The 12861-nt window shown below is 36.8% G+C and overlaps 1 protein-coding gene across 4 annotated transcripts in view; it reads right to left on the bottom strand.

The window, feature by feature from the left end:
* Positions 1 to 12861, bottom strand: part of RBMS3 (RNA binding motif single stranded interacting protein 3) — a gene marked incomplete at its 3' end in the record, with an annotated part of 439432 nt that overhangs the window by 88290 nt on the left and 338281 nt on the right. For all 4 annotated transcript variants that reach the window (XM_084281840.1, XM_084281842.1, XM_084281841.1 and 1 more), the window contains exon 7: positions 2475 to 2581. In XM_084281840.1, coding sequence (XP_084137966.1) covers positions 2475 to 2581 — 107 coding nt within the window. The remainder of the gene's footprint in view (positions 1 to 2474; positions 2582 to 12861) is intronic.

Genomic DNA, 12861 nt, shown 5'->3' with positions numbered 1-12861 from the left:
CCTCACATGCATTCAGCGTTAATGCTGGTCAAACCTCTGAAGTTTTAGAAATGCCCTTCACGTAAGTATTTAAGAATGCAAATGCTTATCTGAACAATAGCCAAATACATCTTGGTGTAGACTTCATGGGATTTGGTCTATGTGGAAATACTGAGGGAGTAACCTCTTGGATGCTTTTTTTTTTTTTTTTTTTTTTTTTTTTTCCCTTTGGAGAAGAAACCAAGAAAGAGCAGAGGTGCAGGAGATATTTTCAGGTTCCACTTGTAATCAGAAGAATCAGAAGTATGACACTTGTCATATATCAATTATTTCTCACTACCTGTTCTTTTTTAGAGAAATTAAAGTTGACAGGAATAATTGTAAGAAAGTTAACTAAGCACTGCTACATAGAGAACAACTGAATGATACATATTGCTTAGAGTAAAATCCTTAAAGGACAAAGCTAGAAAAACTAATGCTTATAAAAGATTAATTAAATAGAAAGATTTCACATTGGAAATACGAAAATTATATGACCTTGTGGAGGAAATCCAACAGCTTGCATTATCGTCTTTGATCCTTTGAGTAGTAAAAGTCCAGTGTTTAGAAAGGTATTAATCAGAGGTTAGTAAATCTGAGAAAGACCATTTCATTAATACATCAGCCACACCCTGCCTCTATGTCCCCGGGATATTGCTATCCTTAATATGAGCCACTCCGTTAGCAAAAAATGAACTACGCATGATGTAAGAAGCTGATGCCCTGTGGCCATAGACATAATGGTGGCTTGTTGGCTTTGACTTTAAATTATTTTGTTTATGAATTTGAACTAAAAAAGTATAGAACAGTGGAAATAATAGCTGCAATGGCATTTGCTATTTAAAGAGAGATTTAGCTGTTGACCTTAATCAGGGGTTGTTACTCCCACCTATAGGCATACATACATACATATATATATATATATATATATATATATATGCCTTTCTTTTTAGAGCCCTGCACACAATGACCTGAGTCTACCACTTAAAGTAATTCCTGAATGCTTGTTCTTCAGTAGCTCCTTAACTTGACAAACCATAATGGCTTCTAAGAAGACATCTCCATTTTTTGGACCAACAACATAAGAGACTGCAATGAACCTTTGGAGACTTCTGCAATCTCTTGTAGCAAATGTGGCTGCCACATTGCCACTTTCAGCCCACAAAGCTAAAAATATTGTGGAGCATTTTTGTTGAAGCAGTATACAACGACTACCTTGCTGGAGGGAGAAATTTCCATGCTTTAAAGAGGCCCTTCTCTTTCTTTTAAGAGCTCACCAATTGTGCTGGAATATATATATGTCATACGCTAATGGTCTGAAAAGTACCAGCTAGGAAAAGCAAGTCGTTATCAAAAAGCAGAAACCCTCTTGAAACAACTAAATCAGAAATACCAAATAGTTTTCTTGTTTATTTGCACTGTAATGTTGAAGTAAACATAGTAAATCTGGGGAGGGGAAGGGGAAGGGGAAAGGGAAGTGGAAGTAAGAGGGAAAGGAAGACGGAAAGAAGGGGAAGGGGAATGTGAAGGGGAAGAGGAAGGGGAAAGGGGAAGGAGAAGGCTTTGATTCTAGCAGCTCGCGTTTGAGCAAGGTACTTTTTATTTGAATTCTCAATCATAAACCCAAACAAGAGGTGTTTAGGATGGAAATACTTGTAAGTCCTTCTGCCTTTGCAGCTATAATTATGCATAAGAAGGTACTATGACCAGATTCACCTCCTTTATTCAAGTGTCTTTATCCTATAATAACATTCAAGGAGAGTAAACAAACTCTCGTAGAGTCAAATAAATTTCTTTCTTATTTAACCCACATTGGGAATCACTTCATGTACAAGTACACAGAAAGGAAATTCCAGTAACAGACTATTTACAGCAGAGCAGAAAGCAACTGATATTTATTTAATTTGTATACATGATGGAGCTGAAGCTACTGTAAACTGTTTTGTCTTGGACAGAATGAAGATCCCAGCTCAGACAAGATTTTAGGAAACTTTGATATGCATATATTTGCATTTGCAAGTACATCTTTCCCTTTTGTAGAAGTCCACCTTGATGATAATTTATCACCAGGAACTACACAGAAAAAAAAAAATGTTGAGTTGCTTAGGTGTAAATAAATGCTAAGTTTATAAGAGGTATATTGCAGGTGCTGCCAGCACACCAGTAAGAAAATAATAGGTTCAATTCTGGCTGCAGACAGAGGGCTCACAGTGGGACAAGGCTGTGCGCAGTCCCACACCCAGCTCTGAAATTCCCTTTTCCTGTAACTTTACATTCCACAAACTATTATAAAACTCCCGCTTCCCCCCACATATACACTACTGCTCATTTTTTCTGTGTGATACTATTGCATTTTGTGCTCAACCTGATTTCTTCATAGCCCTGAAAGGCAGACCTCCAGCTCTGCAGCTGACTTCTCCCAACCCCCTGGAAAATAATTGCCGCGTGGCACTTACCTCTCCTTCTCTGGGCCACGGCCTTCCATTCTGTGTGTATTTGCTTTGATTCTGGCGCTTCTTTTGCCCTCCATCAGCAAATTTGCACAGCAAAGGCTCAGTGGGGGCTGTGAAGACAAGAAACCCAGTCTATATTAGCATCCCCCCCAAAGAAAGTGATTATACCAGCAACAGTAGTGCTTTGTAATACTGATCTTTTGAAGTAAAATCTTGCCTTCTGCAGATATTTTTTGCCTCTTTTAGCCTTGACTCCACTGGCAGCTGTTCTTACTAAGCTTCAAAAAATATATACTGGCAGCCCTTAAAAGAATTTAGCAAATATTGTTGAAAAAATAATCAGCCTACGCAGAATGTTAAGTTGCTGTAGTGGAATAGTAGAGTCAGGCATTAGTTCCAGCTAAGTTAGACACGTATTCATGACTAGCATTAGTGTAAGGATAAACAGTGTTTTACTAAAGCAGCTTTCTGTTCTTATTGTAAAAACTTTGCAAGGATCTGTTTAAGGAGTAAGTGTTCTCACTATTTTTGTGTTTCTCGGCACCCAATCCTTTAAAATCTGAATAAACAGAATAAAAAAAGAGACTTTTGCCAAGCAGAGTCCAATTAGCTTTCTTTTCCTCTTAACTCCTCTTTTAAGCAAGTTGGCAGCTGAGAAAACTCCTTTCCTCTCCAGCTGAACTCTGTGTGTAAGAATACAATAGTCAGGGAGACTGGAGCCACAGAAACGATGGATATTCCTGGAGCTGCACACCCAAAACCCCAGCTCACAATAGGGCCTGCTAGTGAAGAAATTACCATACATCAAATGGGTGCCACAGGAAGGGAACTTTGTATCTCGGGATCTTCCCCCACCTACCCAGTTTTTCAACATTAGTTTAGGTGAAAGAAATATAAAAATGATGTTTTTGGAAAAAAAAAAAAAAAGTTTGGGGGAGCTTTTGGTTTCCCAGGCATGACAAGTAATCAATTAACCAGGGGTTTAATGGGAAATGGCAAGAAACCTAGTTTTTCTCTTCTTTTCCCCTTTCTGGAGGCTAGAAATATTGAAAAAATAAAAAGACAGGGATAAGAGGGAAACTTTACAGTAAGGGGGTAGTCATGTTGCTGGCATTTATTTGTAATAAAAACAATTATTTGGTTACAGGATTAAATAAGCTCGTATAATATTAGAAGAAGCTCACCTCCCTCAACCTCTTAGTTACAGCCAGCTCAAAATGTGTCACGAAGTTTAGAGCAAAACTGTGATCACTTGAAAACAGCAACCAACAAGCAAGGCACATAGAGAATCTCACATCAAAAACACAGTTTCTCATTGGGACAGCATCACTTTGGCTACTTTGGAAGCTTTAACAGCTTTGTTTTTTCATTACCATTTTACCAGGCTAGTAATTTCCAAGGTCACTAGAAACTGAACTGCAGGGAACAATCCATTATTGGCAGAAAGCTAGACTGTGTGACCCCAGAGGTCTTTCCCCACCTCTGACTTCGATTATTGTATCAGATTTTGGTAGAAGCAATGTTCAGCCAACCATTTGAAATTTAAAATAATGAAGGTTTAAAAGCATCCAGGTGGCTGTGGAGATTCTTTCTGCAGATGGAGAAATGTTATGGGGCTGATTGCCCTGCGCTTCTACCAGTTTTACTCCACAGTGCAATGCAGCATAATTTCAGAGCGGTTACTTACAATTCACTTTGATGTGATTGTGAGGGAGGAGCAGGTGCTAAGACAGCATTAGAGAAAGACCTATTAAGTGTCACATCTGATGCTTCAAAAGCTTTTAGTTTTAAGCACTGAACAACTATCAATCAACATATGATATCATTAGGAGAAGCATGCGAAAGCAATCTGAATGCTGCAAATTTACACGTGCCATGATCATCTGCTAATGTACACATGTGGTATTAGCCTATATACTATGATGTGGTACAGCAAGCAAGGGAATCATATGGTTTGCTACATATCCTTGCTATATATTAGCCAACCACAAATGGGAAGCTTTTGCCATTTCTGGACTTCCCAATATTCAGCATTACCATATGACAAACTTTTATTACTAACTTGGGCCTTTCTAAAGTTGACAGAGATTGGCAGACATCATTGAACAGATGTTTCAAACAACTTTACCCCATATCTAGAAAAAAATGTGGAAAAATAAATTGTACTGACGTTTTTGGGTTAGGGAAGAGGATGGAAAAGGATGAAGGAACCGTGCCCTGCACAGACAGATTTCTGCAATAGGAGGCTTTATTTACAGCAAACCAAGAGGAATTCTGAGGAAAAGATCGACACATGCCAATCAACATATGCATAAAGACATAAAAAAAATGTTCTGGCAGGAAGACGGATTTTATTTTTGAAAACAAAACAAAACAAAACAAAACATAAAAAACAACACACACACTGGCACATAGCACATCACATGCAGAAAGACAAAAAATGGTCTTATTAGCCCTGAAGTGACTTACATCTTAAAGGTTTATACCTGGGAACAACTATGGCAACTAATCTCAAAATACACAGAAATCAACATTTATTATTTCAAAAGATAAGGCTGAGTATAAAAGAATCTCAAGAGGTCAAATATGTTGCTCTAAGTACATAAAAGAACTCAAATCTCTGGTTTACTTCAGCCCTCTTGAAATCCCTTGTAAGAAAGGCTCTCCTAACCTTTTCAAGATCAGATGCACATGAATATTTGACATTACTACAGTCATTCTTACTAAACAAATACATAACAATAACTGGAAAAAAAATCATATTCTATATATCAGGAAAAATATTTCTAAGTATAATTCGTTTTGGTTTCATGAAATGTCAAAAGTGCTTTAAAAATTGAGATTTTACTTCTGCCAAAGAAGTAAAAAAAAACATAATCAGGTAGTATTGTTGTCAATTCAAAAAGAAAGTACTTCAAAAGTATACAAACTATATCAACACACTGTGACTAACATCAAAGGATTGCTGTAGATGTGGGATATTTTATTATATGCCCCCAAATACTTCGGAAGGGAAGTAAGGAAAGAAGGGACATCTTTTAAACTGTTTCTGCTTTTGCTCTCTTTCATTCCAGACAGACACTCCCGAATTTATGTACTGAGTTTTTACCTTTCACTTTTTCCTCTGTATGAATACACTAACTGGAAATAAATGCCTCTTCCCTCACCTTTTGCACTGCTGACATACTAGAAAACATAATTTGTGTATCTTTAAGCGTTCATATTTTCAACTGATAAGCACATCTCTTTTTGTATGGCAACTGACATCATCAAAGTTTTGAGCATGTGTGATATTTTTAAGTATATCTGGAAAATCTGCTGTTGGTATTTTCCTGTCAGAAAAATGAGAATTGATTCACTCAAGACAAATTTCAGGCTATTCAATTCTGATAAAATCTTCAAGATAGAAGGCACTGCTCTTTCTTTGACTTCTACCTGGCAGTAACAAATACAAATATCAAGAATAAATAGGCTTAACCTGAAAAAGGTTCATTAAGCCATAACCGATTTTTCAAGGAAAAGATTTAAATGCTTGCTGCAGTTCCCATCCACAGCCTTATGTTAATAAGACATAAATAGCCCTGAACTTGGCTTTCAGTCCTGAGAAGGAAGTGGGATCAAACTGATAGTGCTTCTAAACAGCATCTGCCAAGATATTCAGGACTGCTTTAGGAGAGGGCAGCAGTTGCTAGTGTTCAAATTCTGTTCCCATGGAACTCAATGGCTAAGGTCCTATCTCTCTTCAATCAGGCCCTGAATTTACTCTGAGAGTTCAGTGAAGGTGAATGTGAGAGACTGTTTTTTTGTCAATTGAGGCTGTCAATATTGTTGGAGCTCCCTTAGGAGCTCAGTTTCTTGTGCTCTGCTACTTTAGATGGACAGACTGTGCAGACAGACAGCACCAAACTGCCAAAAGGCTGTTATATCACCAAAGGCAACGCTGGTATTTTAAATAGGACTAAACCTTTATATGGAAAGAAATGGGGACAACAGTGCTCCCTTCTCAAATTTGGCAGCCTCTCAGGGAATCTTCCATGTCAGGAAAGCAACTTCAATTAAATTGGAGAATTCAACAAAAAAAAAAAAAAAAAGCAAACTTCCAACTACTTCTGAATACATAATCTCCTTATTCTTTCATTCATCGGAAGGCTGATACACTTGAGCTTCTACATATGCAAAAATGTGTATATTCATGAACATGTGCTTCATAAAGGAATGGGGAAGATGAAAGCTGTCATTTGCATTCAGTGAATCCTTTTCATTATTTCAGGTGCTTGGTAACTTTTTCTATCATCAGAGTTACTTAGAAAAGATTGTCCGCCACCATTTCCAATTCATAGTCATACGGCATCGTCTCTCCAGCAATGGCAAGAATTAGAATATATAGAGAAGTAATAACAGGAACATATTTATGTATTTTAACTTGTTTCACTATGAATATTTTTGAGGACAGAATATTTTTCAGAATGTCAGGAAGCAGATAACATTTCTAGTACAGAGGTTAGCAACAAGTGTGTTATGAACATTCATGTGGATCTTTAAACTCCTTCATTTTGCTAATGTGATGAAAAATTATGAGAAAGTCATTGCTATTATCAATGAATGGTCAGTGCACAGTCAATGATTTTTTTCAAAGTATGTTTTAAAGAGAAAATAGGATTAATTTATTTTTCAGCCTCGGCAAATCCTTCTCCACAATAAAAAAGGAGCAGAGCAATAATTGAGTTCACAATTACACTAAGCATTCAAATTGATCAAGTTTTGATAACTATTTTCCTTCACTCCCTTTCAAATTTTGAGTATTTTGATAACACTTTCATGTACAAATCACATTGAGTATCAGACTGAAACATCCATGTAAGAATCAACCCCTTTGTCTGCCACAGATCAAACATCCTTAGTCGTTAAGAAAAACTTCATCCTACAGTAACATCAAAGCCACTTTGTAAGTAGACCTGTTTACTCATACACTATTTGAGAGGGAGATGTGAGAGACATAAAACCTTTAGAAGGAAGGCTGGACAGAGCAAACTGAGGTGCCGATATGGACGTTCCCAGCAGGACTACAGTCTCTTCAAAGCCCACAAAGTTTATTTACAAAATGAATTTTGCAGTTTTAAGTTTTAAAATCGTGTTTCAGGACCCAAGCAATAGAGCAACTCTTTGCTGTAGTGATTCTACTGGTTGCTATGAAAGTTCTGTCACACAGTACTTACTCATTCTCAGGTAATAAACAAACAAAACCCTAAATCCAAGGAAAATTGTAGAACACAACCATATCCATTCTGCTCTTGGAAAATTAGGATGAAAAATTATCAAAGGTGGTACGTGACAAGAAAGGACAAAAGGACACGTAAGGACAACTCATTGGCTGAGTAAGAAAACCTTTAATTAAAAAAAGCAAAAGTCCTTTCCCAAATGGGGATTTGTTGAAGAACAGAGTTAATCATTTTATGGAGTAACAGATTTTGTCCCAGAAGTTCGTAAAGCTGGATACGAGGTCACAGGACAGATCCTAACATACATGTATATACAGAAATGTATAATGAAAGTGCACTATTACTTGTCCAAATCATTCCTTGCTACTCAGTATTTTTGTATGAGCCAGTGCTTTTACATACACAAGCATCCATAAATAGTGCAGAATGGGAGCTGATGCCTTTTGATTTATAGAAATACACAGCAGCAATATAAAGCATACTTATCTTCTAGTAGGCTTACAGTTAAATTTAACTAGATGATATTAATTGCACTTACACAGCTGATTATGAAAGCAAAACAAGGAGTTAACATTGTGTTGGGTCTCCAGCACGTACCACTTTCACGATATAAACATGGAAATTGGGGAAACATCTTTACGTAACAGAAAAGTACCCCAAAGCAACAATTAAAAAGCAAACATCTGCTTGGCTAGAAATAAAAATAATTAAAAAAAAAAAAAAGTGATTTACTTTTGATAAACTCTATTATAGCTGAAGTAATTATCTCTAGTTCACCTCTTTGTCTTAAGAAATGGGAAGCAATCCTTTCATCTTTTTGTACAATAATTATTTCTAAAAAGCAAGAATATATCAGAAAAGGAAAATAAATCCCAGGGGAGAAGTAGCATGTCAAGCACAGAGTTAGCATTTCCACTCTGTGAAATTACATAGAACAGGTAGAACAGCTAACTGTTTGCATACGTTGGAGAAATAGCATGCCGACTGTGAAGCGTAGTCCAAGTCTTGTTGCAATCAATGGAAACACTCCATGTACCACACAGAAAAACTATACTTAATCATATAATTGCAGAAGCCCCCACAAAGACTTGTTAGAGCTGATCAAAAATGACAGTCTGCTCTCTGTGAGAAATTGCACCATTTATTTTACAGTTTGTTTCTGTTTAAAAATCTATTTTCATTGTTAAATTTTCAACAGAACAGCAGATTGAGAGCATCTGGTTCAGGCCTATTAAAATGTTCCTTTCTAATGTTGCTGATAAGGGGAATCCGTTTTAACAGAGACCATTAACTAGATACATTATTTTATGGAGACAACATATAGAAACAGATGCTTCAGTATAGTATTGAAACTTAAATAAAAATACAAAATCAATCCAAATAGCTAAGCTGAAATGAAATATTAAAGCAACAATGAAATGTAGTAACCTAACAGCATATTTTTATTTTAACAAACTCCATTTCTCAACCAACTGTAGTGCTGGCCTCTGTAGAAGGGCACGAACAGATTAGGAACAAATCCAGTATAGAATTAAGAAGCTCATTAATTAACTTTATTATCTAGTAACTATTTAATTAGTACAGTCTTCTTTAATGTTGCATTTTGCCTTTATTTTAAACAGAAGGCCTGAATCAGAGCTCCAAGTATTTAGGGAGAGCCTCCCAGCAACTTCAGTGGAAGTTGGAGTGCAGATGCAATGAGCTGAACGTAAAAAATCTTTACTGTTAAGTACTTGTATTGAAAGTACTTGTATAGATTTTGGCATCAGCCTAAGTACCATTTGACCGAAGAGATTTCTGAGTGTGGCAGCTCTTTTTTTAGTCACTTTGTTACTGTGTTTGATGTAATTCTCAAATTAACAGTACATCCAGTGCATTTATACCTATTGTCCTCACAGCCACTGGGTTAAGTTGCCATTTTTAGGGGCTAGAAGCTCGGCTCCAGCTAATATGAGTATGAATCCAAAGCTGTTCTACTGAAGCCAAAAGTAAATTTGAAGTAACCGTGAGCAAGAACAGATTCAGGACTATGATTTCTGCCAGAGAAAGTGCATTCCTCAAACTTGATGCCACAGAAAACTTCTGCCCTATTGCGTGTCCCCTGGTATGAAGCTGAAAAACACCAGTTGTAGTTCATCCTTTGCACCCAGTGCTATGACAGCTCTTTGCAACTTTGCACTACTAGATGAAAGGGAAGCAGGATCTTTGAGGAGTGATTTGTTTTGCAGTTTTAAAATTTCTCAAAGAGCCTTTACAACAAGAGAGGATGCCATTTTATCAAAGCAACCAAACCAAACAAGTTCGTGCATCGGATTGCAGAAAATATTTAATGCACCTGTGCTTAGGCCTCTATTTTCCATAACTTTAGGACAGAATCCACAACCAACTGAAATTCTGGATGCTTTGTTTTAATGTGCCAGTTCTTATTGCAAACCCTAGAATATAGATGAATACCTCCTGCAAAAACACTATGATAGACTCCCTTGGATTCCTGACTGACTAGAAGAGCCACGCACCAAAAATTGAAACAGTATTGTAGTTTGGAAAGGAGTATTGGCTACAAGCTGTTCAAAGCACTTCACACATTATCTTTCAAGTAGATCATAAACAAATATTGAAACGATTAGGTATAAAAGGGTTCTTGGTTAAATCTGAAAAGTCCCATACTGTTCAATGGCATTGTTAAAAAGTGGCTGCTTAAGAAACCAACTCACCTTCCTCCCATGTTGGATGAATTTTTGTGTGGAACTTACATGCCACAGCTCCTCTGTACTTCTCTGATGCCAGGCTAACTAAGGAACATGCTGCAGAAAGACAGTCCTACATGGCCCTTCTGTAAACTACACAAGTGATTAGTAGAATACAGACATAATTATTACTGAGTGCAACAGTCCCACATCAGGTTTTTCTCCATTGACAATAGCTAAAAGGTGTGACAGTTTTCAAAAAAAAAAAGTTTTTTAAAAAAGTTTTTGTATATATTTTGCAAATGTTGATTACTATCTAGGATTCTGACTTTTATGACTTTTTTTTCCCCAATTTCTGTAGTTTGCTTGTACCACTTTCATGCTGCTGCCTTCTTGCACCATTATTACCACAGAGGCTTATTAGACTACATACGTTTGGGCAGGAGTTGATTTCTCCAAGTGAAATGAAAAAAATGCCACACTTCAAAAATATTCCTGAAAGCATTTCAAAACATTTACTGTTTTCGTTGTGAATTCCTAAACCATAACTGGCTACACCGACAGTTCTGCCATGTGTGATGAAGAACTAAGAGAGATGCGGTGAACAATATCCAACTATCCCAAGACCCAGTGAAGCTGATGTAAATGTACTTCCAACGCTTTCAAGGGGCATTGAAGGTATTGAGCACAGGTTGCTAGCCTATGACCTGAACTGGAAGTATATACTACAGCAGTTATGTTGAAGTTCCTCTTTACTAAACTTATTTTCTCTTCCCTTCTACCCTCCAGGGTTTCTCTTTCAGTACCACCACTCGAAAATTAAGGTACTAGTGTTTTATTGTGTCTTTAAACTTAGAGCTGCAATCCCTTCACATTAGTAACAGGTAGTAACAAGAAAGTCAAGCCAACTGCTAGCTTGTCAGTGGAAACCAGTTTTCAGCAAAAAAACAAAACTACACAGAGAAGTTCTGCTGCTTTTCAGTGTTGGCTCTTACCCCAAATAAGCATTAAAACTACAAGTTCATACACTGCAGTAGTGAAGCACAGGAAAGGTTTGAGTTGGCTCATCTTTTTAAGCATGGAGCACTGTGACTTTAGCACATTGACTTCATACCGAGTATCACTTGAATGATCGTGTACCAGCGCGCACGCACCAGCTCTACCTGTGGTCCCAGAACCATTATGTGAAGGCAGAAGCTGACTGAAAAAACACCCTCTAAACGTGAACCCCAAATCATTCTTTAAATCCCATCTGAGATTGCCCTATGAGCTTTTAGGAAGATTATATTTTAAATACCTTTTTGCCCTCTCCCATAATCTCAGAAGTTATTTTGCTTGGATGAAAATGGAGACCTTGTGTTTCTTACTGTTCAATTATTAAGGAACAGCAACGAAGTCAGCTTCATTTGAAAGGCTCAGCAATTTTTAAATGATCTCATGTACCGTAATTTATAATGGAAAATCAGGTACAAATAGTGTGAGATGCTTTCTGGTTCCCCTCTAATGGAAATAAAATGAATCTCTGGTAATGGGTGACCCTACTTGCTTCTGTGGTCACCCACTTTACTTTTTAGTGTTCTCTTTAGTACTCTCAGGAGAAAAGAGCAAATGCAAAGCTTTTATCCGATGCTGCTTCTCAAAACAATAGCTCTGCGCTTCTGCTATAAAATCTATTTTTACTATTCTCATAAACTAACGTTATTGATCACAGAGACTTTGCTATTATCCCACTAAGAAAAACTTACTTGTGCTGACAGTCCAGAGACAAAATGGTTGGGATTTATGCAGTACAAAGAATTAATTCTGGCTCTGCAATACAAGGTTACTTCTTGTACCTGTTTAACTGTTTATTTATTATTTCACATTGAATTTATTCACAATTTTAAATTAAATTATGTATTACTTTTTATTTAGTATTTATTTCTATAAACCAGAAAATTACCAGCACATTATCCCTTGTCTGTGTGACACTGCTAACTAACCCTAACTAACACCATGAAGAAAAGAAAATTCATTTCAAGCACATGTTTTCAATATAAAGAAGGAAACCTGGCCAAATGTCTTATGTCAATACAATGATTTCTTTCCACCAGCATAATGATAATTGCTGTACACAGACATTTATTTTTGACTAATTAAGGTTGAGTCTTGGCATTCTCTGCTCACACTCTAACATATGTATACCATTAATGTCCAGAACAGCATATGCAACCCAGTGTTAAACTGCACAAGGAAAAATGCCTCAGTTATGACCATTAGCTTATTTAATTCAGACGTGTATGTTTTAATACTACATTTTGTTTACAAACTGTGGGGAAAGAAACATCTGCTGTGTCTTTGTGAATGGTCCTTGCAATAAAGAAGCGGACACATACATACCATGAATGTTTTCATTATTCGCAGCTCTACTCACAGCCCGCTAAAAAGTAGCAATAGAAAATTTTTATGATAGGAAAAAAGGCTTGGTTTGGGTAAACACGCCCT

The sequence above is a fragment of the Netta rufina genome, assembly GCF_964035555.1.
Source record: "Netta rufina genome assembly, chromosome: 2".
Taxonomy (NCBI): domain Eukaryota; kingdom Metazoa; phylum Chordata; class Aves; order Anseriformes; family Anatidae; genus Netta; species Netta rufina.
Note: the sequence above shows the minus strand (reverse complement) of the source record. Positions and strands in the feature narration are given on the sequence as shown.